At 37.7% G+C, this 25,870-nt stretch overlaps 4 protein-coding genes across 5 annotated transcripts in view; 3 read left to right on the plus strand and 1 right to left on the minus strand.

The window, feature by feature from the left end:
- LOC307046334 (large proline-rich protein BAG6-like) overlaps nt 1-6,573 on the plus strand; it is a 10,701-nt gene extending 4,128 nt beyond the window's left edge. Inside the window, exons 6-16 of the mRNA XM_079692732.1 lie at nt 1-183; nt 264-433; nt 667-720; nt 1,121-1,229; nt 1,467-1,591; nt 1,797-1,931; nt 2,201-2,257; nt 2,365-2,589; nt 4,358-4,465; nt 4,555-4,701; nt 5,987-6,573. Of these exons, the coding sequence (XP_079548858.1) occupies nt 1-183; nt 264-433; nt 667-720; nt 1,121-1,229; nt 1,467-1,591; nt 1,797-1,931; nt 2,201-2,257; nt 2,365-2,589; nt 4,358-4,465; nt 4,555-4,701; nt 5,987-6,082 (1,409 nt within the window). The 3' untranslated portion in view covers nt 6,083-6,573. The remainder of the gene's footprint in view (nt 184-263; nt 434-666; nt 721-1,120; nt 1,230-1,466; nt 1,592-1,796; nt 1,932-2,200; nt 2,258-2,364; nt 2,590-4,357; nt 4,466-4,554; nt 4,702-5,986) is intronic.
- A 2,732-nt stretch (nt 6,574-9,305) lies between these two features.
- LOC307047588 (tetraspanin-13-like) lies at nt 9,306-12,984 on the minus strand. Its single transcript, XM_079694586.1, has 6 exons — nt 12,780-12,984; nt 11,250-11,417; nt 10,977-11,057; nt 10,653-10,766; nt 10,437-10,553; nt 9,306-10,300 (listed from the first exon to the last, which is right to left on the minus strand). The coding sequence occupies exons 1-6, from the start codon at nt 12,840-12,842 to the stop codon at nt 10,226-10,228; spliced, it is 618 nt and encodes a 205-aa protein (XP_079550712.1). The 5' UTR covers nt 12,843-12,984; the 3' UTR covers nt 9,306-10,225.
- On the plus strand, nt 11,472-19,125 carry LOC307047587 (C-type lectin domain family 4 member C-like). 2 transcript variants are annotated; one of them, XM_079694585.1, is made up of 7 exons: nt 11,472-12,324; nt 15,200-15,283; nt 15,372-15,479; nt 15,565-15,759; nt 17,301-17,461; nt 17,893-18,005; nt 18,756-19,125. In XM_079694585.1, the coding sequence occupies exons 2-7, from the start codon at nt 15,214-15,216 to the stop codon at nt 18,898-18,900; spliced, it is 792 nt and encodes a 263-aa protein (XP_079550711.1). In that variant the 5' UTR covers nt 11,472-12,324; nt 15,200-15,213; the 3' UTR covers nt 18,901-19,125. The 2 variants fall into 2 exon arrangements, with proteins under 2 accessions (XP_079550711.1, XP_079550710.1); XM_079694584.1 differs by lacking the exon at nt 11,472-12,324 and adding an exon at nt 14,324-14,520.
- Nucleotides 19,126-21,315: 2,190 nt separating this feature from the next.
- Nucleotides 21,316-25,421, plus strand: LOC307012911 (CD209 antigen-like protein A). The gene is made up of 6 exons (XM_079640116.1): nt 21,316-21,429; nt 21,517-21,624; nt 21,718-21,903; nt 23,445-23,605; nt 24,030-24,142; nt 25,040-25,421. The coding sequence occupies exons 1-6, from the start codon at nt 21,360-21,362 to the stop codon at nt 25,185-25,187; spliced, it is 786 nt and encodes a 261-aa protein (XP_079496242.1). The 5' UTR covers nt 21,316-21,359; the 3' UTR covers nt 25,188-25,421.
- Nucleotides 25,422-25,870: the final 449 nt, after the last annotated feature.

Raw genomic sequence — 25,870 nt, forward strand, 5'->3', positions numbered from 1 at the left:
ACCCTGCCGCAGCGGGAGCCGAGGCCCTGAACCCCGAGCTGTTCACAGGCATCGTGCGCGGCGTCCTGAGCACCATGATGGGCTCTCTGGGCCAGGGTCAGAACGACACGGAGAGCATCGCCCAGTTCATGCAAAGGCTGTCCCAGGCCACCAACATCTTCATCAGTCCGGAGGATCCCACCGGTAAAGAGCAAACATTCATGTATATGAAGTTATCAAAAGGGAGCATAAATCTAACCTCAGCTTCTCATGTCACTCCCCAGGATTCTTCGGCGAGCTGCTGATGTTGGTGTGCCAGACGTTCACCATGTCAGACCTGGTGATGCTGCTCCATGGTCATCACCAGCCTCTCGGACGCATCCAGCCTCAGCTGTCCCAGTTCTTCACGCAGAACTACCTCAACGGCAGGGAGCCCACTGATGAGAACATTGCTGTAAGTAACACTCGCCAGTTTGAAGAGATTCGCTTTTCTTTTACATTGTTGTTTAGATATTTTAGTATAAGAGTAGATATACGTAGACATAGCTTCATTATTGGTCCTGGTCCTGTGTTAGATGGTTTGTGTTTGTTATCCCTTTGTGTGACTGACCCATAACTGATAGTTTTTTGTCTTCTCCCTCCATGCACCGTCTTGCTTTCCTCACGTCCTCTGCTTCCACCCCCCAGGCTGCGGCTGACACTCTTGTCAACGAACTGGAGGAGTATATCAGTGAGAGCTTTGTAAGTCCTTCATGTCCACTTACTTACAAAACCTTTTATGATTTAATGCTGGACTCAGAGTCTAATTGTATTTATCAGCTAAATGACTACACTATTAGACGTGGCGGTAATGAACAAAAGCATTAAAACATTGTGATTTCATGTAAAACATGAGGCCAGTTAAGTGAGCCAAGCTGACTCTAAAATATATATATTGGCATGAAATCTACAAGAGATTGTACAGTGCAATCAGAGAGATACAGTATGTCCACGTTTTTGAGCAAGTCCACGAATCCAGTCTTTGTCAAGTCTGTGCGTGAAGGTGGTTATTATACTTCTAATAGTTGTTGGTAAGGGGCATTAACATTTCAGCTGACATTTGAGTAAATGTGTTGATTATATTTCTGTGTGACTCCCACAGAGAGAGTCTTCAGTCACAGTGTTGGAGGGCGTCGATGCCACTCAGACCAACATGTCCTTCTTCAGGCAGCAGCTGATGCTCATTGCCACACACATCCTGCGTTGCACGGGTAAACAATGAACAGTATAGTTGATTGTTAAGAGTGACTTGGTTTATTTATAGTTTGTGTGCTTCCTGTTTAGCCGCTATTTGTTTGGAAGTGTTGGTTGCGGCACTAAAAGTTACAATATTTGCTATGTTTATCAGAAGTAATGACAGGAGCTGAAGTACTGACGTATAAAATATCATATTGTCTGGTAGGATTGCATTTTGTTGCCAATTAATATCAATATGTTTTTTCATCCAGATGACTCATTCGGGCCCCGGCTGCTCCAGATGTGTAACCAGGCGCTGTTTGAGTGTCTGGCCCTCAACCTGCACTGCCTGAGAGGAGACCAGAGAGCCCTCACCGCAGTCATCAACCACCGAATCGTCAGTATTCAATCTCTCCCTGACTCACTCACTGCTTGTTTCTGTCTCTAACTCTACATCAAACTGAATTTAGTATGTTTGGCAAAGGATTTAAAGTCTAGTGCTTTGTGCAAATTTTTTGATGCTACTAAGAGTTTTTAAGAAAATACAGAAGAAACATAAAGTTGAAGCCTTAACGTAAATGTTTTATTTTCTCTTGTTCCAGCGGAGGATGTCCAGTGACATCAGCCCCAGCCTGGTCAACTGGATGACCAGCATGATGACGATGAGGCTGCAGGTGATTCTGGAGCACATCCCCATCACCCAGGACCAGATCCAGAACTACATAGTTCACACGCAGGTAAGGAAGCAGCCGTATGCCTTTAGAACAAAAATAATCATTTATCTTTCATCAACAACAACTGGAAAAATCAAACCCAAAATCCAAACGTACAATGAAGTGTTTCCGTTAAACTTGATATGTGTTTTCTCCCAATTATACATTTGGTCTGAGATGTTGGCCAAACATGTTGCAGAGAGAGAAGCAGTCACTCTTATCTGATGGCTGTTGCATATCCTGTTACTTTGCACAGAAAAGGCTAATAAATATTGTATGGCATTCTTTCAAAGGGAGATACGTCTTCTGCCACTGGCACACAAGTGCCTGAACGAGCTCAAAGTGCAACGGTGAGCATGTCGTGTCTTAAATGTTCTTTCAAATGATCTCAGTTAATGTGGAAGTTACTGCTCTAACCTTTTAGTTCCCTCATGTGGTCTGTTTTCTACTTCCAAAGATCGCGGACACCCTCTCTCCAGCTGCAGCCACCACAGCAGAGGAGGCCATGAACGTGTCACACGAAACAAGGGCGTCGTCAAGGGAACCACGGGTGTTGCCTGGAGACCTGGGGGCCTCAGGAGGAGCCGCACCATTAGGTGGCGACATGGCAGCGGCGGGAGCTGAGGGGGGCAGCGAGGAGTCTGCTCGAGACTCTGAGGCCTGGGCCGCCTCCGTTCCACCTGTAAGAGTTTTCTGTTTTTACAATGATTTGTTTTCATGGCTACATGTTTTGTGGTGGCACCGCCCTGCTTCACTCTTAAAGTGTGTACAGTGTCAACTCATTACTTATATTGGAAAATCCAGGAGCTAACTGTCAACAGCTTATGCAGGAACTTTTTGTTCTGTAGGGAAGGGCCAGCTAAATATTGTTTCTACTGAAGTCTGTGGATTATACAAAACAATTGGAACCTTTTTTCTGGAAAGACACTTAAAGCTCTGGTTGGAAGTTTATTAGATCGAATGCTGTTTCCACTATAGTTCTTCAAATCTTTATTCTCCCCCTTATTTCAGCCAATACTTTGGCTCTCCATAACTTCAGCTTACTTTCAGCTACACAAACCATTCAAATATGACATTTTTCAGCCTTTTTTAAGGAATCGATGGGAAACTTTCAACTTTTTAAAAATATGTTATACTTTTGGAAATATTCAGCTTTTTAAACTCTTTTTTTTAACATGGAAGTCAATGGGACGACTCTTCAAATCCTCTTTTAACTAGACCTTACGCCAAATGCTTCTCCTTCCACATACTTTCAGACTTCATTCCAACTTTAAAATGATCACAAGACCTTCAGCTATAGAACTTTTTTTAAATATATTTAACTTAGTTTGGAGCTTGGTAGAGGCCTTGTTCAGATTTTAACATTAGAGTGGATGGAGCAGCTCGTTAACTCTAGAGTGCTTTGACCTCAAAACAGAGTGGAGCAGTGCTTGAAATTCTCCCCAAAAAATGTTTTAAACCTTCCATAATTCCCAAACCCTACACTCCTCAGACATCATTTTTCATGAAAAACGTAGGAAAACCTCTCCTAGGTTGGAAAATTAAAAAAAATATATATATATATATTAAACAAAATGCCTCTTGAGGGCATGAAGAGATGAAAAAGTCCTCCTAGCTCCCATTAGACTCCTATGTAAAACAAATCCGGATCTTTCTTCAGAACAGAGAGAAGTACACTTTAGACAAACTGCTCCCATCTTCACATTTACCACACAAAACCCAAAAAGAAAACATATCAGTTCATTGGGGTTCCCTGATGCTCACGGTCTGTTAGTTTTTTTTGATATATAAAATATAAAATATTCAGCTTTTTAAAGTATTTTTTTAACATGGAAGTCATTGCAATGCAATTTGAGCTGTAACAATTTGATTCAAATCATTTCACTTTCCTGCATTTCTCCGCTAAGTTCAGCAACACACTTACTTGGTTTTTGTAGCTAAAAGCAGCTACCATTCAGCTAATAAAATATTCAGCTTTTTCTGCATTTTCAGCTAAATTCAGCCACAAATGTTCACAGTTTACAGCATTCGCACGTATTTTCTGCAGGAAATGCATTTTCTAGTTATTTGTTGTGTCCCACCAGAATTAGAAAATACATCCCTTATCCTGCAGCTCAGCCCCTCATACCAGACAAGCTCAGGCTTATGCACACGTCATACTGATTCATTTATATTTTCATTATCGTGTGCACATACTTCCACAGAGAGGTTTAAATGTTTGCAAGTCAGTCGTCATGCATTTCTCACGTGTCCATATGTAAGCCGTTGTTGTTTCTGTCACTGTGTCCACTCTGGATTCTACCTCATAGAATTCCTGAGAGCAAATATATTCATCAAAACATTTTCTCCAAGCATTTCAAAAGTTTGTCTTTTTAGTTTAAATGTCCCATTTATTTATTTTTTCAATACGTGAACCATCAATTTGTATCTTCTATTACTCTGCACTGTAGGAATGGGTGCCCATCATCAGGTGTGACATGATGACCCAGAGGAAGATGAAGGCTCAGCCCCCGCTGTCTGACGCTTATGTGCACGGCATGCCAGCTAAACGCAGGAAGGTAATCAGATCAGTTGTAACTTTACTTGTTTTGTACGAATGTCACGTGTCCTTACCGTCTTTAAGCTGTCTGTGTCTCTGTGTTTTCAGACCGGACTGAGTGGGGGAAGCCTCCTCTCCCTCTCTGACGCCGTGAGCCAAGCGGCCAGGACAGCTGGAGTGAAGCCCATCACTTCTGCTGAGCACTTACAGGAGGACCTGGACACCCAGGAGCTCAGAGAAGCGTATGCAGAGCAGGTAACTGGGTTATGTCAATTACACCAAACGGCACTGCACGTCATTTAGGCTAACTATACTTGTTAGACTTGATTTGAGAAAATATTTTGACCTACCTCACTAATTGTAGTTGTGAATGCGACCAGTTTCACAATATAATGCATATGTGACCCGCTCTATCGAAATCAGTCGGAAGTCGCAACGGCTCATTTCAAAAATAAACGTGGATTTGCGTAAAAAACTATTTTTCCGGGGTTCGGGTGTTTTGTTTGATTTTAAACAAACAAAGTCTTGGCTTTCAGAATATGAAACTTTTATTTCAACACTCACACGATAAATACATTCTTTAAGCTTGTAAAGGGAAGATGACAGGCAATCTGCTCTTCCGCAGCGCCGCCCCCCCTCCCTCCGGCTGACATTATCAATGTAAGCGTAGAGTAATCATAAATAACACGGCAGGGTCCGTTACAGTTTGTTTTCATCTGATTTCAATTAAACAAAGTCTTGGCTTTCAGAATATTAAACTTGTTTCGGTAAATTCAGATGATAAATACAACTTTGAAGCTTTTAACGGCATAATTACAAGCGGAGAACGGAGTAATGTAACGTCACAGCAGGCATAACAACAGCCGGTGTTTCTCGTGAGGGTTTCCCCCGGGAAACAAACACAATACACACAAACGCAAAAAGACACACACACACACACACACACACACACACACACACACACACACACACACACACACACACACTCGCAAGCTTCCCCCAGACCAGTAATCCAAACGAAAATATCTTCCCTCCGTAGTATTTTTGATCATTTGCTAATAACCAATCAGATCAATGGATTCCAGAGAAGAGAAAACTTTGAAGGCCTTTTTCTCAAAATGATGACTCTGTGACAGTCATTATATAATGTGACATATTTTGCTTAATATTTGGAGAACAAAAACAATCCTGATATCATTAGAAAGCTAGGAATCTCCTCTTTCCAGCTGTGTATACAACTCAAAATGTGTCTTCGGGTCAATGCGACTGATTTCGATAGAGCAGGTCACATACGTCTGATATTCTTATCTTAATTTGTAAGCATGATGTTTTCTAGTTGTATGTAATTGCACCCTTATCTTAGGAAAGCAAAGTCAGCACAAACGTTCACATGGGGTTTTGAATGAGGGTTTCTCCCCTCCTCTTTAATGCTGATCATAGGGAACAAACCTGTGGTCACATGGCTGCCTCTCTAAAACCCCTTCTGACATACTGTTTGTATTTCCCACCATGATAATAATCAGAATGTGTTTCCTCTTAGGTTAAAGCAGACATCAAGAAACGAGTGAGGGAAGACCCAGATTTCAATCCTCAGCATTCCCCTAACGCACACAGAGCGTTCTTATCAGACTCGTAGTCAGGTCCAAATGCTATGAAACCCGTAAGCCGCTTTCCTTTTTATTACTTTCTCAGATCTTCATTCGACTTCTTCTCACTGCAGCTTCGCCCCCTAAAACTGTCGGTATGGCTTTTTAAGCAGTTAGCCGCTCTCTTGACTAATTGCCTCATGCTAATGTGACTCCTTCTCCCAGTGCCTATTTATTTCTTCTTGTTTATTTTGGTCCAACTTCTGCTGAGAGAACGTTCCTTGTGAAAAGGTTTTCAGATTTTAAATTTGACTAAATCACGTCACTTTACTTCTGTCTTCTTCTACTTCTGTCTGTATGTCCTCTTTGCCCACATATCCTTGTGTTGCTTTGTTTATATGGAGCCTGGATTCTAATTGTTTAGTGGACTTTAGCCTTCCTGTCAATACTCTCAAACGCAAGGGTATACTTTCATGTAATGGACAAGCTGTTTGCTACATGAATGTACAGTAAGCTTAATAAAAATCTTGATACAACACAAGAGTATTCTTCTTGAGTCTTTGTAATATCTGTTCTGAGGTTAAGGAACAAGAACTTGCTGCACTCAAATGCAGTGGTGTACTCGGATCATTTACCTAAGCAATACCAGAGTGTAATACTAAGTACAAGTCCTGCATTTAGATTTGACTCATAATGAATAACAGACCATTTCAGGATATAAATAATATTACGTTATGATTATTGATGCATTATAATCACAATGATGTTGCAGCAGGTAACGATGGACATAACTTTATATAATGCATGATAGATTAATATATCATGCATTTTTTAAATATTTTGTTTAAATATTAAACTGCAAAGTTGGAAAGAAAGTTTAATATAAGTGCAGGAACAAGTACAATATTTCCCTCTGAATTGTAGTGGAGGTGAAAAATATAGGTAGGAGCAAGGTTCTTACTGACTTTCCACCACTGCAAAAATGCCAAGAAAGATAATTCAACTCATAGGATTGAAATGTGCTCATTGAAAACAGGGCTGCTGTGGCATAGTTTGTCCACCAGAGAGCGCTAACAAGTTCATCTTTCTACTAAATGATGAATGAACCCATGTCAGTTGCTTGAGTTATGTGCTTAGTAAAGTTACTATTCACTTAGGAACAGGGACATGCTCTGACTTGATACTGCAATACATTACATTGACAACAAATGCCTAAACCTACCTCCCACTGTATATTATAGTGTTTATTCAGCTCTATCAAAAAATAATCACATCTTTTTTTTAATTGTGACCACAAACATAAATGAACTTATATCTTACTTACTGTGAAAGCTGTGGGGTTAGGTGTAGGAGTCTCTGCATGGTCCTTCATCATCTTGCACAGAAAGAACATCTATTGTTTAAAAGTCCGCAGCCCAAAGTGACGAGAACCAGATTGAACTTTGCCGGGGTTTATTTACCAAGCTCTCTCTCAAGCTGACAAACCCAGACAGCTTGATCTGAGAAAAAGACTTGCTGCCCAGATCCAGTAGACATTATATCATAGGAAAATTCTCAAGAGCTTTGCAGAAGTTTGAAGACAAGATGATGTGCAGTAATGTCTTCATACTTATACAATAAATAAATATATCTGATATGCACTCATTTCAGCAATGATCCCTGCAGACAATATGAGGGGACAGTGTGATACAAGCTGGACAGCCGCAGAAGAAAAGCAGATTCAAGGCCTTTCAAACAATAACACATGGCTTTGAAGCGTTCAGCTGAATGGGACAGAGGTGCTTTATATTCTAAGGATCAAATATAGCAAAGAAATGTGAGATTGATGCAAAAATAAATGCTTTGGTCATGTTGAAGAAAAAGGAGATTAAAGAACACAAGGAATACAAATGTATTTTCTTGAGATGGAGGTGACTTGAGTTCACTCGGAGAGCAAACACTTTCAAATTCTACATTTTGCATGCCCACTGCCAGCAATTCTCTTTTTCACCATGTCTGCTAGTTTCAATATAAATTGTTGATCCTGCCGCACCGAATCACAACTTGGCAGCTAAGGGTCAGAAGTGGTCAAATAAACTGCCTCACTCGCCATGTGCTTCCTTCACACTTTGTCCCAAATGATCTTTGACCCTGGAAGTACATCCAAGTCTTCCAGCCCAGATGTGTGGGTTATACAGTTTTGTTTTTAGTGTTTTACCTTGGCCTTGTCTTGAATAGAAAAAAGAGCAAATTGTGATGTTTCTTTTTATTATATAACACAACTTTAATTATGGTCATTTTCTATATAAATAGTTAGATATGTACATTAAACAGTCTAAAGGCATCACTTCACTACAATTAACTAAATAGCTATGAGAAAAAATGTGCAGCATATATTCTGGAGTATTTGAAGAATAAGAATGACTTTTAAAACATTCATATGTTTCTACATCGCTGTAAATACAGGTGATGTATAGTCTAGTGTCTGACTTTACACACAGTCAACTCATTCATTTAGCTCAAATCATTGCTGTATTTAAATGCATACTCAGAGTAACATGGCTTCTTAGTTCTGCTTTATACCCACACATTTAGCTTTTCTTAATGCTGGGTATTATACATTATCCCACTCCCTCTCCTTTTCACTAGTGCCTCAAATCTGATCTGCATGGCTGTTGTTGTGAAGTCAATAACAATAGGTTGCTTAGCTGCTAACCACAGTTAGAGTAAAATAAAATATCGACAGACATGTTGCATTTGAAAAGCAATCACAAAACACTGTTAAAGGGTCAAGAGGGATGATCTGAAATGGGCTACACTTAAAATCTTTAATAGGTTCTCTAATATATCAAGAGTCTCTTCGGACAGAAACTTGTAGGAATATTTGAATATGTTACATCAGTCTACATAAAGCCATGTCATAGGCTCCACCTTGCCAATGAATGCTATGACAGAAGGATCTCTTTATATAATGAATAGATGGATCTAAATATAAAACACTTAATTATTCACACAATGACCTCATTTTACAATGGCAGTGCTGAAGCTGCACCACTAAACAGGTTGGACTGCCTTTCAGGATATTCAGAGGAATCTAAACAGTGAAAACAGTTCCTGGTTGGCATCCTGTTTGGGAATGTGACGCAGTCATGTGGCACCAAGTTTCCTACTCCCAAGTGAAAGCACCGCTCCTTATCAGCACTTAATCAGACAAGCTTATCATAACATTTCCCATACGTCTACTGCAACCCCACATGGTTATCTATTTGACAATGAAAGAAATGAGACTAACAATATGATGAAGCATGATTTAGTAGGAATACAATGTTTTGATGTGTTTCAAACAAGAAACAAAGCAATAAATATACATAGAAAACAAAAGCATGATTTTGATCCAACACCCAAATCCACTGTCTGCAAAACACAGTGAATTGTGTTCAGACATTATCATTTAATCTCTGGGAGTGGTGAGCACAGTCAGCCATCATGGTGCTAACCTGCGGTGTATTTGCATAACCTGCGGTGTATTTGCATAAGGTGTGTGTGTGTGTTGTGTGTGTGTGGGAACATACACAGCTGCTGTTAAACTCTTAAGAAGGAGTTCAACATTTATGGAGTTATCCTTATTTGCCAGAAGTCAGATTAATAAATAAAGTTACCCCTGCTGTCGGTTAGCTTAGCATTAAGAATGGAAGAAAGGGGAAACAGCCTGTGGTTGTAATCTTTTCCTCTCAGGAAAGAAATTGTCTGACATGTAACCCTCCATCAAACCAAACACACTTCTTTCTGGTGGATTTGGTTCCCCTTGCTTCCAGTCTTTATGCTACGCTAAGCTAAACTAAGCAGCTGTTAGCTTCATAATTATGTTACAGACATGATAGTGCCATCAAATGCAAGAAAGCGGACATGTTAAATGTCACCCTTAATGTCCAACAACTTCTCCAAAGAAACACAATATTCGAAGAAACAAAAACTGCATAATTTCAATGAAAGTAAGGAAGCAGGTAATAATATCATCTGTGAGAAATCTTTACAAAGATGTGTAGCTAACAAGGCATTTCCTCTACTTGTGTTTCTACATACTACTGTTATAATATAATGGTCAAAACTAACAGTCCAACTCAATACAAATGTCCTTGGAAGTTTGATTTTCAAAGTTAGAGGAACAATTATTCAGCAGTGTTCATTTGTTGGTTTATTTACTGTACGAGTGGTTATAGGAAGGCTCCAGGATTTGATCGAGGATCTTTGATATTTCTGAATCTGTGAGCGAGCCAAACTCCAAGGATCTAAAAGAAAAGACAGATAAGTGTTAGTGTCACGTTTTTTTGTTCCATTTATGATAAAAACCAGCACAATTAATCTAAACGTCTACATCAGCACCCACTCTACACCGAATGATTTGTTGCTATGACATTTACTGACCTCTGTAAAGCTGAAGAAGAGTCCGATACCGCCCACAAAGCGTAGCACCTCTCCGGCATACTGCAGTATGGTGGTGGAGCACGTTACACACGTCTCAGGGTGGGTGTCAAAGCAACTCTAGTAGAAGTAACAGTAGAACATTCATTAACATGATCATACAAGTCAAGATCATATTGTTCCTAAGAGTAAAAATATATTCCAGTTGGATTGACTTACAGCAGCACATGAGCCATTGATGGGAACAAAGGAGAAGCCGCAACAGCCGAGGGTTTTCTCTACGTCCCTTTGAGTCGCTTCGGATTTGTTCCATCCGACTTCCAGCAGAAGTTTCTGTAAAGGAGAAGCACACAGTTCTGGTTGTCTTTTCATTTATTTCATTAGAAAGCATAAGAAAAGAACAAGGGATTAATATGAATCACCCTGAATTTATAATTGAATAAATACCTTTCACTCAACACATGTGCAAGTATTAATGTTTCTGAGACACTAATAGGCCAAAATAACTTTATCATAGAACCGACGTAGACAAAATGAACATACCTGTTGGTCTTTATTCAGGGCCAGACAGGCACAGGACACAGAAAACTGCCCGACAAACACTATGAACAGGACCATCATGTACTGAAGGAAGTTAAGGACGTTTTTATAAGATTTAAAAAAAACATTCTGAAATCTCACAAGAGCTAATGAAACACAAGCTTAACAGAGCGATAAAAGAGTGTTTGGGTTATTTACTGTTCCTCCTCCTTTGGCACACAACCATTTGAGGTGTGATGCGACTCCTTGTGCTCAGTCAAACAAACCAAAGGATACGAAGAAGAGCAGGACCTGGTGGTGCTTCAGGGCGCCGCACAGCCCCACAAAGGCGACCAGGAACAGGAAGACCCCGACGCCGATGACCCCTGCCACCACTCTGATGCTGGAAACCAGGTCAAACCATTTCCCCCAACCTGCCACTCCAACCAGCAGCAGACTCACCAACTGAGGAGGAAGGAAACAATGTTGAGAGAAGAAGGAACATGTAGGATTACTGAAGGGGCCTAAAGAGCACAAGACCAGGGACACAACATGTCAGGAAACAACATGGCCTTCATCTACAAAATAATACCAAAAGAGACACATACCAACCTAAAAAGAGAATCAAAGTGACCACAAGGAAACATTAAATGACAACATAGGATGGATAGAAACGCAACCACAGACAGAAAGAACTACAGAAAGACCAAGATAATTACAAAGACACACAAAATGGCCACGTCTTATATTGAGCCTATAAAAGGGACGTTTGATATGTCATGTGGAGGCTCCATGATGTATACCAGCTGGTTGAAGGCGTGTTAGTTGAGGTAAAGATCAACATACTTATCACACTAGCCACATAGTTGCTGATACAATTAATCATTTTATTTTCATTGAAACTCTTTCTCCAAGACAGTCTCCAGAGTGTATAGAAATAGAACTGCCTTTGAAAGTCCCGACAACATTTCCAGTTTTAGTTTTCTAATAAAATATGAGTAGTCTCCGGGAACACAAAGGCTTTCTTTGCTTTAACGTGGAGGCCTTATGCCGCGCGGGAGAAGAGGCAGGCTTCACCCTGAGACGTTGACTTATTTTGGATTTGTTTTGTATACAAAATATATTTTAATCCCTATTTTTATAGACTGTTGTACTAATGTTGATGATGTCGTAAAAAAAAAAAACTGTCCTTTACGGTGACTGTGCTCTTTGTTTTAAAGATGCAAATTTAAAATGATCTGTAATGTCAGACCTGCTTGAGACTCAACATGTGGGGTTAGTGCAATGACATGACATTTACATAGCCTTTTAGTTCTATAGGCCTACTACTATTATGGATATCCCAATAACCAAATCCATCATAACGTGCTATGTAAGTATATTTATATTTGTACTTTAAAAAAAAGAATGTAGTGAATGTCGTTTTGTTTGTGAGTGAAATAAAACTACATTCAATAAATACAATTAGTTAAAAAGGTAAAATAAAAACAAAATTAAGAGATATGTCGTGTTGTTTTGGTCAGAGACTCAGAGATGCCTGAAAGTTTGAATAAGCCTACATTTATTTATGATTAAGCATTTATTATCCTTTCTTTGTGAAGCCAGCAGTACTAGCTACAGCCATGAACTCTGTGCCTAATCATTTACCACAAACACCTGCCTGCTGCCAAAACAAGGAAACGACTCTTAATAAACGCTCACATCTTTTTAAATAATTAACAAACGGGTAACAAGCACAAATCATGATGAAAGCAGAAACATGTGTTGACATTTAAAGCCTTATTCCAGTTAAATCCCCATCGGTTCAACAGCAGTAATCATACTCACGATGTAAAGTATATTGAGGGCGCAGAGTGCGTTCTTGGTGCAAACGTATCCTCCGCAAACCATCTCTGCTCACCAGTAAGTCCTTAAAAATATAAATAAATTGATATATTCCTACTTTTCCCGGGTTTTTAAGGAAAAGCTTTCAGCCTCGAGGCTCTCCGGCTCCTTGTGGCTTTTTGCCCGCAGGTGGAAACCAGCGAGCGTTTCCTGAAAAAAAATCCAGCTCGCTGATTGGTCAGTCGCCTTCATTACACCTGAGTCATATCCTGATGCAGATTATTATTTTCCTATAGACATATTATTAAACTCAGATCAGTAGGACGCTTCAGGTTAAGGGTAACTAGATCTCTTTATCTAGTCTTTTCCACTTCACATTTACAAAACATTTTGATATGTTTTATTTTATATGGACGATATGTTTTTACTTTAAAAAAACACCTCCCTTACTTTTATGCGTTTGAGATAACAACATTCTTGACAAATAGAGATGTTTATGTTATTGTGTCTACCCTCCTTGATTCAAAATGGGATGGCCAACATCATAGTAACACCCTAGTTATAAGGGAATAATATTCAAAAACAAAACCTCCCTAATGACTATAACGTTTAATCAACACCTCCCTTATTGAAAACGTTATAAAGGTAGGATTTATTTAAGGACTGATGCTGCATTGGACTGTATGAGTTTCAGCTGCGTGTTCCCAATAAACTGGCAACTGAGTGTACGTATATGTTGTGTGTACAAATAGTTTTTGATCGCCATCTGCTGGACAAACAGTGTTACAACTTATTAAGTAAAACATGTCTATTGATGAATGAATGTATCTGTATTTTACTCAATTATCCTCACTGATCTTTAATTTACATTTAACACAGAAACATTTGATTGATTAAATGTAGAGCTGTCCATGGTCATTTAATTGAAATACCAATTTGAGTGTTCATAAAACATTTCTGTTTCATTTGCAAAATAAATGAAGATTGAACAGCATTTTAAATTAAATACCAGATTAACCTGGATTTAAATAAACAAAATATCAAATAATATTTGAGTCAATGGAAAGCAAGGGCAGACGATCAAGTGATTTGAAAGAGGAAAGAGGAAAACCCCATGTTTGTACATGTTCTTTTTGTTTTTACTCAATTCAAGTTCAGAGTTCAAGATTTCAAAAAGAAGTTCGAGTATCGTACCAAATGTCAAACACAATCATAAAAGACAGGTTATGGATACAGACATTCAATACAGAAATTATGTATTTTTCCTCATTTAAAACTAAAATATCCAGCTAAATGTTTCAACATGCTGAGAAAAAAAAGCACGTTTAAAACAACATAAGCTCCATAACAGCCATCTGGTGAACTCAAGACAAGAAGTCACTGACAAATCTGTTAACTATCTTGTTATTTTGTTAATACGTGTAATAATAAGACCTGTGATGGTTTCTTATTGTATGATGAAATGTGTTCCTGTAAAACAACAAGAGAACACGACTTAGTCAGTCTTACCACATTCTGCAAAAAGAAGAAGTGCATGACGTGTAATCCCTCACAGTGGGTTTCCTTTTGTCCTTAACCAAACCAAAGTGCACTCACGATATATTGCATTTAAACCACTGCCATGGTGTTAGTGTTGGTCTCTGAGGTGAGGTGCATTCTGTCTGGGATTAACCTGACAGGATAATGGAAGAAGAACTGAATTACGTGACGGTGACTTTCAAGACTAAGGGTAATTCTGCTCATGGTGAGTCATGAATTTTGTTTTGATGCTGTACATATTCTGTCTGCCCAACTGCACCTAGGGCAGCATTGGAAATAATATGTACTGTAATACTCACTGTAAGCACATATTTGAGGGTACTGCACACGGTTTTCACTGTATTATACTATGTAGAGCAGAAGCTAAAGGTACCATGAAGAAAACAAATGTAAGTGGATTTATTTAATAGATGCATTTATGAACTTTTACATGCAAACATAATATGATCCACTGTTCTACACTGTACAACTTCATTTAAAAAACAACTTTATAAACAGGACTTAATAAATGTTTTTACACTCAGTATACACAGCTCCAGTTAACCTGCTAAGGTTAAGAAGAAAAGACAGTATTTCATGTAAAAGCAACACCTCTAAACGTCTAGTGCCATGGTTCATTTATTATAAGTGCACTATTAACCACTTTTAATACTTCAGCTGTTTGCTATACAATTTCCACTGATAATGAATCAAAACACATATTTCAGATGTATGTTTCTTTGGTTTTGTGTTTCATATACCTCGGGTTTTGATACCTGTTAATGAGAACAGAAACCTTGTTGAAATACAGTCACACTGCAGAAAGGGAAGGGAGTGACTTTCAAAAGTCACTTATCTCACAACTTAAAGTTTACATTTCCTTCAAACTCTTTTGCATTTTGCAGAGAAACCGAAGGAAATGGAAGCAATCTACGATGAGGTGAAGATATTGGAGAAGAATATGTTGGATGCAGATCCTGCCATACCAGGTTCGTTATGGATCTAAAAAGGACAACAATTACCATAATTTGCCATGAATATTTTCCAATGAATTGATTGTTTTTCTGTTCTTTGTAGAAAAGGAAAAGAAAGCTCAAAGGTACACTCTGCTTCATCTGGTGGCAGCAGCTTTGGGGATACTTTGTTTCATTTTGGTATCGACCTTCATCGCCGTCATTATCCATTGTAAGTCTGTCTACCTGATTACATGGTTTAGTTTAGTTAAAACAACAAGTGAGTGCAAAGGTAACAGTTTCCTCTCTTAATGCAGTCAACACAGTCATGTCAGAGCAGCACAGAGAAGGAAACAACTTGATGACAGAGAATCTGCAGCTGCGGACAGAAATGACGGATTTAGAGAGACGGGGAGAAGAGCTGACCAGAGAGAGAGAACAACTCAACTGGACCCTCGGAGTCATCATGGAATATCAAGACCTCCCTGTGAAAACACTCTGCCCACAGAAAGGTAAACACATGGTGTCATTGGTGAAAGGGATTAACTCAAGTTAAGTACATGTTTTAGGTATGTGTGCTTTACTTGAATCACTTTTGCTCCAGTGCATCTCAAAGGGAAATACTTTTTACTCCATTGTTATTGTCTGACAGTTTAAGTTACTTTTTAGATTACAACTTTACAGAGAAAGCTATTTTAAGGAGAGCCAATTATCCCTTTTGGTTATTTTTCCCTTTCCTGTATTGTGTTATGCACGGTTTTGTTCATTGTAAAGGGTCTGCAAAGTTACCTCCAAACACTCCCCACCCTCCTGAAACGCCTCCATAAGACTCATTTATTTACTTCCGTAACATAATGACATCACTGTGTAACCCTCATGCTTTTATTGGCTAGCGCTCCAACACATTGTACATGATAGGCTAAGGGTTGGGACATCTCTAAGCAGCTACCCAATCAGAGCAGACTGGGCTCTGGTATCAGACAGAGGGTGAACAGAGGTGCTGCAGCACAGGCAGTATGAGAAAAATAAAGACCTTTTTGAACATGAAAGCAGGTAAACATGTCTCAATAGTGGCACAAAATACAATTATGAACCTGAAATGAGCATCTCCTTTAAATGTCTGTGACTGAAGGATGGAATGCTCCTTTATGCCTTCAGAAAAGTCTCCTTCTAAAACCCCGTTGACTAATGTGTAAAATGCATTGTCACAAAGCTTAAAACAGGGATACAACATATATTCCAGTTGGCTTTTAATTTAAAGTTAACTTTTTAGACAAACACTAAGTATTAATTCAAAAACATTATATAAAATCGTAAAACACTCAAAGGAAACATAATACATATTACACAGACTGCACAATGTCTACTTTTATTTTTCCTTCATGGCTTGGGAAAAGTCTCATTCTAAAACCCTCGTGGCTAATGTGTAAAACACATCGTCGCAAAGCTCAAAACACGGATAAAGAGTTGTTTTCCAGCTGTTTTTTGGTTCAAAGTAAACTTTTTAAACACACAAAGTTCTAAGAGGATATCAATGCTACAAGCCTGAGGATTTTGAAACAATATACTACCCACCAATATATAAAGTTATTCAAATTAGCACAACTTTATTAATCTACAAGAGTCAAATGCAACATACACAAGGATGCAGTAATAATAATTTTGTCTTTCTTTAACTACTATTTGCTAATAATGATTCATAAGTTAGGTTGTTGTGGACTATTTAATTGTGCAGTATTTGTACTTTTATTTAAATTATTTAAAGTATTTCAGAGGTCTGTTTGGATGTTTGTCATCGCTCGTCTACCAAGCCACTTACTTCTGAGCTCTTAACTTGTTAATATAACCACTACCTTTTTATTTCATTTGGATTTGTATACATTTTCCTTGTGAACATTGTTGAAAAACATAATTAATCTTTCAGAATTTGTACATTTTGGCACAAAAATGCTTTTATTTTGAGTGAAATAAGCTGTTTTAAGAAAGGGAAGGATGATACTTATTTTATATGTAGTAGAAAATGACTATGATTGTGTTGTCTCTTGTCCAACAGTGTGTAAACCTTGCCTGGACGGCTGGGTGCTGTTTCAGTCAAACTGTTACCTGTTTACATCAGGTACTTGGTCCTCCGAATGGAAGGCTTGGCAGGATAGCCGCTCTGATTGCCAAAACATGCATGCAGATCTGGTGGTGATTGAGAGCCTCGAGGAACAGGCAAGAACCATTTGATTTAATTTGTAATGTTATGCTCAAATAAAGCCAGAGAGCATCTCCATCTCTGTTTCATGGCCAGAAAATATACTCTGTGACCACTGACCACATACAACTGCCAAAAAAGACACTAAAGATGATTGCTTAAGAATATATTATGCAGTAAACCATATAGTGTAAATATTGTGTTAATTTCTCTTAAATTCCCACTCACAGATGAATTCTGCATTTTAAACAATTTAAAATAAATCTCATTTATGTAATCCTTTCTGCTATGTTTTTTAATGTTCGTTTCTGTCTTTTAATGTGTATTGTTTTTTTTTGTGATTGTGATTTATTGCATCTTTTTGTATGAAATGTGTTGCAGCAATCTAAATTATAGTTATATTTTATATGACACTTTTCTATATTGACAACTGTATCAAAACATCTAGGAATTCATCAATAACCACACAGAGCACTATAATGATGATAATCATGGATATTGGATCGGCTTGAGCAAGACGGGCACGTGGACGTGGGTAGATGGACGCAACCTCACTGTGACGTAAGCACACAAAAACACTCACGATCACTGTGATTTAGACACATGTCTTTATCACAGGTTGGCAGCCTGTTCCCCCTGTGTGCTGCATGTTGAACTTTGTGTGACTGGGTTTTAGTGAAATATGACACACAGGGAAGATTATGCAAAAATGGAGAAACACCTTTCAACATGTCGGTCTCCTTCAGTAACACCAAAGACAAACCTTGCCAATTTGTATCTGTATATTTCCAATATTCTCTATTTGTTGCCATTAGATAATGTCAAATTTAAATATTTTAGTATAACTTTTCAGAGAACTTTTCAAAATGTTCTCACAATAATGGATGTTTTGTCATAATGTCATTCATAACCTGATTTCTATAACACCGTATACCTAAAAAAACATAGCTTAAAATGATTTTGTTCATGTTTTCTTTTTGAATTTTTGAACGATACAAAGAGATATCCTAAATTCCCTCTATAAAAGCGTTGTTTCTAGTATGTCAACAAATTCAAACAAGAATTTTGAAACCAATGTTTATATATCTAGGCCTCAGTTCCAGTTACCGATGACCCACTCCCCCAAATCAAGTGGCTCATTGGGAATTGGGGGTGAGGCCTACAGCCCTGTATGTCAGTTACCTATATAGTAAGATAGAGCCTAATCTTGATGTTCAAATTACAGTAAACCTGACGGCCAAAAAAGCGAACAAATGTATTTGCAAAAACATTTGTCACTGATTGATTCCATGATCTTTTTTCCTTCACCAGGTTCTGGAAACAACAAGATGGCTGCGGAGGGAATTGTGTTTTGAGTCAGCAGAAAGCAGATCCTCCGGCCAACTGGTGCGGAAGGAGCTGCTGGATGAAGAACCGCTGGATCTGTGAAACAAGAGCTTTGATCAAACAAGATTAGGCTTTGACTATATCATCCAAATGGGTTATTTAACATTCAATACTTCTTCTTTATGTCTTCCTCTCAAAGCTGTCTTATAGTGTTTCTCCTGTTTGAGTTTTTTCCTTACTGTCTTTTTGTAAATTATTGCCAGTTCTACAAATAATGCAGAGTACTACTTGAGATATGGTATGCTTCAAAACATGTGTGTGTGTTAAAGAAAGTAAATAAAGACTATCCATCCAATATCCATGTGTTTTACTTTGTACTGTGTATGTGTTATAACATGCTCATCATCCTATACATCTATACTTGTTGGCCACACGTGTACAAGCTGATGCAATGTTACATCATGTTCAAGGTACACGGTCATATGTGTTCATTCAACTGTATGTAGCATTGAGCTGATATTAAGTTGTGTTGTTGTACTGGATTTTAAAAAAGTAGGACACAAATTAGAAACAATATAATTCAATCTAGTACAACTTGAATGAATAATTTAATAAACACATGTCTCCTTGTTTGCTCCTGTGTGAGTAATGTTTACCAAACACTACAGTGCCCCTCTCTTTTAGGAAACTTCTGAGCCCTGTTGGAAGAAGTACTCAATACTATGGTCCTAAAATACTTCATTATATGTGAAGGTCGTGATTTCACGTTGTTCTTAAGTAAAAGTGCAAAAGTAATAGCAACAAAATATACTTAAAGTACAGAAAGTAAAGTAACTCATTCTGCACAATGACCCGTTTCAGAATAATATAGTACAGAAGTTTTATCTGCTAAATATACTTCAAGTATCAAATGTAAAAGTACTTGTTGCAGAATGAATCTTCTCACAGTATTTTATTTTTATGGTTATTATGTTATCCTGTTTTTATACATTTAGGAGTATTTTACTGTTCACAGTTTGTCAGTACTGCATTATACCATATCAACATATTGTGTTTTTATGCGTTCAAAGTAACTTGGAGTGTATAAATAAATGTAGTGGTGTAAAACGTATGTTATTCACATTTTTTCAAATGAAGTGGAGTATATGTATAAAGTAATATGTCAAAAAAGTCCTTATGTACAATACTTGTGTATAATATACTGACTTTTGTGATGTCTTCCACTGATTCTGAGCCATCGTATGTAGTCCGTAGAAACAAATGGTGTTTAGGCAGAGTGTTGGACAGACAGGGGAGGAAAGGCCAACAAATTGTTGACAATATATGACCTCCATATGAGGTCGGCCCAGACTCTAGGGGTTTTTAAAACAAAACTAAAGACTCACTTCTTCTCCCTGGCATTCTAGTCCGAGCAGAGTAAGACTACGGACAATTCCCTGTGTTGGATTTTTATATTTGTTGTGGTAATTTATTGTCTTCTGTTCTTTGCGAATATAGAAATGTGTTATTTATTATTTGCATGTACAGCACTTTGGTCTCGACTAAAAATCGTTTTAAAATGTGCTTTATAAATAAAACCTGATTTGATTTGATTTAATTTGACAACATCAAAAAGGCAGAATATTGCAAGCCTTTTTTTTAGCATGGTGACAATAAGTGATTTCATCTCATCAATGATGTGTATTGCAACCCTGATTATCAGTAACAATAACCAGATGATGAACCTGACAAGTTAAAAGGTGAACTTCAGTAAGAGATACAGTTTAAATGTGTCAACTTCCTGTATCGCAACATTGTGTACATTTGGTTGTTACAGCAGCAGAGGTACTTCTGAAAACACACAATACAGACATGTTGTGTTGAAAAGAGTTTATTTAATAGATGCATTGGTAAACTTTGAGATGCAAAACGTAATATTATCCACTGTTCTACAACTTCATTTAAAACAGCTTTATAAACAGGACTGAATAAATGTTTCTCGACTCAGTATACACAGCTCCAGTTAACCTGCTAAGGTTAAGAAAAAAAGACGGTATTTCATGTAAAAGCAATACCTCTGAACGTCTAGTGCCATGGTTCATTTATTATAAGAGTCATTTACATTGAGAAATATATTTATTATTTAATATATTAAGATAAATATTGTTCTCACTTCAACAAATGAAGTTGATCCATGATATCTGATGTGTTTGGCTGTAATATTCAATTATTGCATAGATTTAGGGTCTAAACTTAAATAAAGTAGACTAAGCCTGAAATGAATCTCTGTGTGATATAACAATACGTGGCCTGATAAAATGAACTACAGAATAAGTGCACCATTAACTACTTTTACTACTTCAGCTGTTTGCTCTACATTTTCCACTGATAATGAATCAAAACACATATTTCAGATGTATGTTTCTTTGGTTTCCTCTTTCATCTACCTCGGGTTTTGACACCCTTTAATGAGAACAGAAACCTTGTCACTTGAAATTAAGTCACACTGCAGAAAAGGGAAGGAAGTGACTTTCAAAAGTCACTTATCTCACAACTTACAGTTCTAATTTCCTTCAAACTCTTTTGCATTTTGCAGAGAAAACGAACGAAATGGAAGCAATCTGCGATGAGCTGCAGACATTGGAGAATAATGTGTTGGATGCAGATCCTGCCATACCAGGTTCGTTATGGATCTAAAAAGGACAAAAATAACCATAATTTGCCATGAATTTTTTTTATGAATTGATTGTTTTTCTGTTCTTTGTAGAAAAGGAAAAGAAAGCTCAAAGGTACACTCTGCTTCATCTGGTGGCAATAGCTTTGGGGATTATTGGTTTCATCTTGGTGTCGACCTTCATCGCCGTCAGAATCCACTGTAAGTCTGTCTACCTGATTTCATGGTTTCGTTTAGTTAAAACAACAAGTGAGTGCAAAGGTAACAGTTTCCTCCTTTAATCGGTCAACACAGTCATGTCAGAGCAGCACAGAGAAGGAAACAACTTGATGACAGAGATTCTGCAGCTGCAGACAGAAATGACGGATTTAGAGAGACGGGGAGAAGAGCTGACCAGAGAGAGAGACCAACTCAACTGGACCCTCGGAGTCATCATGGAATATCAAGACCTCCCTGTGAAAACACTCTGCCCACAGAAAGGTAAACACATGGTGTCATTGGTGAAATGGATTAACTCAAGTTAAGTACATGTTTTAGGTATGTGTGCTTTACTTGAGTCACTTTTGCTCCAGTGCATCTCAAAGGGAAATACTTTTTACTCCATTGTTATTGTCTGACAGTTTAAGTTACTTTTTAGATTACAACTTTACAGAGAAAGCTATTTTAAAGAGACCCAATTATCCTTTTGGGTTATTTTTCCCTTTCCGGTATTGTGTTATGCACGGTTTTGTTCATTGTAAAGGGTCTGCAAAGTTACCTCCAAACATTCCCCACCCTCCTGAAAGGCCTCCATAAGACTCATTTATTTACTTCCGTAACATAATGACATCACTGTGTAACCCTCATGCTTTTATTGGCTAGCGCTCCAACACATTGTACATGATAGGCTAAGGGGTGGGACATCTCTAAGCAGCTACCCAATCAGAGCAGACTGGGCTCTGGTATCACACAGAGGGTGAACAGAGGTGCTGCAGCACAGGCAGTATGAGAAAAATAAAGACCTTTTTGAACATGAAAGCATGAAAACATGTCTCAATAGTGGCACAAAATACAATTATGAACCTGAAATGAGCATCTCCTTTAAATGTCTGTGACTGAAGGATGTAATGCTCCTTTATGCCTTGAGAAAAGTCTCCTTCTAAAACCCTGTTGACTAATGTGTAAAATGCATCGTCACAAAGCTTAAAACAGGGATACAACATATATTCCAGTTGGCTTTTAATTTAAAGTTAACTTTTTAGACAAACACTAAGTACTAATTCAAAAACATTATATAAAATCGTAAAACACTCACAGGAAACATATTACATATTACACAGACTGCACAATGTCTACTTTTATTTTTCCTTCATGGCTTGGGAAAAGTCTCATTCTAAAACCCTCGTGGCTAATGTGTAAAACACATCGTCGCAAAGCTCAAAACACGGATAAAGAGTTGTTTTCCAGCTGTTTTTTTGTTCAAAGTAAACTTTTTAAACACACAAAGTTCTAAGAGGATATCAATGCTACAAGCCTGAGGATTTTGAAACAATATACTACCCACCAATATATAAAGTTATTCAAATTAGCACAACTTTATTAATCTACAAGAGTCAAATGCAACATACACAAGGATGCAGTAATAATAATTTTGTCTTTCTTTAACTACTATTTGCTAATAATGATTCATAAGTTAGGTTGTTGTGGACTATTTAAGTGTGCAGTATTTGTACTTTTATTTAAATTATTTTAAGTATTTCAGAGGTCTGTTTGGATGTTTGTCATCGCTCGTCTACCGAGCCACTTACTTCTGAGCTCTTAACTTGTTAATATAACCACTACCTTTTTATTTCATTTGGATTTGTATACATTTTCCTTGTGAACATTGTTGAAAAACATAATTAATCTTTCAGAATTTGTACATTTTGGCACAAAAATGCTTTTATTTTGAGTGAAATAAGCTGTTTTAAGAAAGGGAAGGATGATACTTATTTTATATGTAGTAGAAAATGACTATGATTGTGTTGTCTCTTGTCCAACAGTGTGTAAACCTTGCCTGGACGGCTGGGTGCTGTTTCAGTCAAACTGTTACCTGTTTACATCAGGTACTTGGCCCTCCAATTGGAAGGCTTGGCAGGATAGCCGCTCTGATTGCCAAAACATGCATGCAGATCTGGTGGTGATTGAGAGCCTCGAGGAACAGGCAAGAACGATTTGATTTAATTTGTAACGTCATGCTCAAATAAAGCCAGAGAGCATCTCCACCTCTGTTTCATGGCCAGAAAATATACTGTGTGACCACTGACCACATACAACTGCCAAAAAAGACACTAAAGATGATTGCTTCAGAATATATTATGCAGTAAACCATATAGTGTAAATATTGTGTTAATTTCTCTTAAATCCCACTCACAGTTGAATTCTGCATTTTAAACATTTTAAAATAAATCTCATTTATGTAATCCTTTCTGCTATGTTTTTTAATGTTCGTTTCTGTCTTTTAATGTGTATTGTTTTTCTTTGTGATTTATTGCATATTTTTGTATGAAATATGTTGCAGCACTCTAAATTATAGTTATATTTTATATGACACTTTTCTATATTGACAACTGTATCAAAACATCTAGGAATTCATCAATAACCACACAGAGCACTATGATGATAACAATCATGGATATTGGATCGGCTTGAGCAAGACGGGCACGTGGACGTGGGTAGATGGACGCAACCTCACTGTGACGTAAGCACACAAAAACACTCACGATCACTCAAAAGCTGCCACATGCAGGACATCGTCACCACAGTGATTTAGACACATGTCTTTATCACAGGTTGGCAGCCTGTTCCCCCTGTGTGCTGCATTTTGAACTTTGTGTGACTGGGTTTTAGTGAAATATGACACAGGGAAGATTATGCAAAAATGGAGAAACACCTTTCAACATGTCGGTCTCCTTCAGTAACACCAAAGACAAACCTTGCCAGAGAAAGCAAGAGGGAGGGAGAAACAAACGCAGCACAGTATCAAAAGTAAAGGTGTGACACCAGAGGCAAATGTCCTTAAGACATAAAACAAAGGCCACTTCCAAAATGCACATTGATTTTACTATACTTTGCCAATTTGTATCTGTATATTTCCAATATTCTCTATTTGTTGCCATTAGATAATGTCAAATTTAAATATTTTAGTATAACTTTTCAGAGAACTTTTCAAAATGTTCTCACAATAATGGATGTTTTGTCATAATGTCATTCATAACCTGATTTCTATAACACCGTATACCTAAAAAAACATAGCTTAAAATGATTTTCTTTTTGAATTTTTGAACGATACAAAGAGATATCCTAAATTCCCTCTATAAAAACGTTGTTTCTAGTATGTCAACAAATTCAAACAAGAATTTTGAAACCAATGTTTATATATTTGGCCTCAGTTCCAGTTACCGATGACCCACTCCCCCAAATCAAGTGGCTCATTGGGAATTGGGGGTGAGGCCTAGGTCAGTTACCTATATAGTAAGATAGAGCCTAATCTTGATGTTCAAATTACAGTAAACCTGACGGCCAAGAAAGCGAACAAATGTATTTGCAAAAACATTTGTAACATAGATTGATTCCATGATCTTTTTTCCTTCACCAGGTTCTGGAAACAACAAGATGGCTGCAACAGAGGGAATTGTGTTTTGAGTCAGCAGAAAGCAGATCCTCTGGCCAACTGGTGCAGAAGGGGCTGCTCGATGAATAACCGCTGGATCTGTGAAACAAGAGCTTTGATCAAACAAGATTAGGCTTTGACTATATCATCCAAATGCGTTATTTAACATTCAATACTTCTTCTTTATGTCTTCCTCTCAAAGCTGTCTTATAGTGTTTCTCCTGTTTGAGTTTTTTCCTTACTGTCTTTTTGTAAATTATCCCCAGTTCTACAAATGATGCAGAGTACTCCATTACCTTTGAGATATGGTATGCTTCAATACATGTGTGTGTGTATTAAAGAAAGTAAATAAAGACTATCCATCCAATATCCATGTGTTTTACTTTGTACTGTGTATGTGTTATAACATGCTCATCATCCTATACATCTATACTTGTTGGCCACACGTGTACAAGCTGATGCAATGTTACATCATGTTCAAGGTACACGGTCATATGTGTTAATTCAACTATATGCAGCATTGAGCTGATATTAAGTTGTGTTGTTGTACTGGATTTTAAAAAAGTAGGACACAAATTAGAAACAATATAATTCAATCTAGTACAACTTGAATGAATAATTTAATAAACACATGTCTCCTTGTTTGCTCCTGTGTGAGTAATGTTTACCAAACACTACAGTGCCCCTCTCTTTTAGGAAACTTCTGAGCCCTGTTGGAAGAAGTACTCAATACTTTGGTCCTAAAATACTTCATTATATGTGAAGGTCGTGATTTCACGTTGTTCTTAAGTAAAAGTGCAAAAGTAATAGCAACAA

This window comes from Notothenia rossii (assembly GCF_949606895.1).
Source record: "Notothenia rossii genome assembly, chromosome: 7".
Lineage (NCBI taxonomy): Eukaryota > Metazoa > Chordata > Actinopteri > Perciformes > Nototheniidae > Notothenia > Notothenia rossii.

Coding starts and splice junctions, on each gene's coding strand:
- LOC307012911 (XM_079640116.1), top strand. CDS start 21,360: ATGGAAGCAATCTGCGATGAGCTGCAGACATTGGAGAATAATGTGTTG. Junction 23,606..24,029: donor TTGAGAGCCTCGAGGAACAG/GCAAGAACGATT, acceptor CAAAACATCTAG/GAATTCATCAATAACCACAC. Junction 24,143..25,039: donor GGACGCAACCTCACTGTGAC/GTAAGCACACAA, acceptor TTCCTTCACCAG/GTTCTGGAAACAACAAGATG.
- LOC307047587 (XM_079694584.1), top strand. CDS start 14,460: ATGGAAGAAGAACTGAATTACGTGACGGTGACTTTCAAGACTAAGGGT. Junction 15,284..15,371: donor TGCAGATCCTGCCATACCAG/GTTCGTTATGGA, acceptor TGTTCTTTGTAG/AAAAGGAAAAGAAAGCTCAA. Junction 18,006..18,755: donor GGACGCAACCTCACTGTGAC/GTAAGCACACAA, acceptor TTCCTTCACCAG/GTTCTGGAAACAACAAGATG.
- LOC307047588 (XM_079694586.1), bottom strand. CDS start 12,842: ATGGTTTGCGGAGGATACGTTTGCACCAAGAACGCACTCTGCGCCCTC. Junction 11,418..12,779: donor CCCTCAATATACTTTACATC/GTGAGTATGATT, acceptor CTTCCTCCTCAG/TTGGTGAGTCTGCTGCTGGT. Junction 11,058..11,249: donor ACCAGGTCCTGCTCTTCTTC/GTATCCTTTGGT, acceptor AACTTCCTTCAG/TACATGATGGTCCTGTTCAT.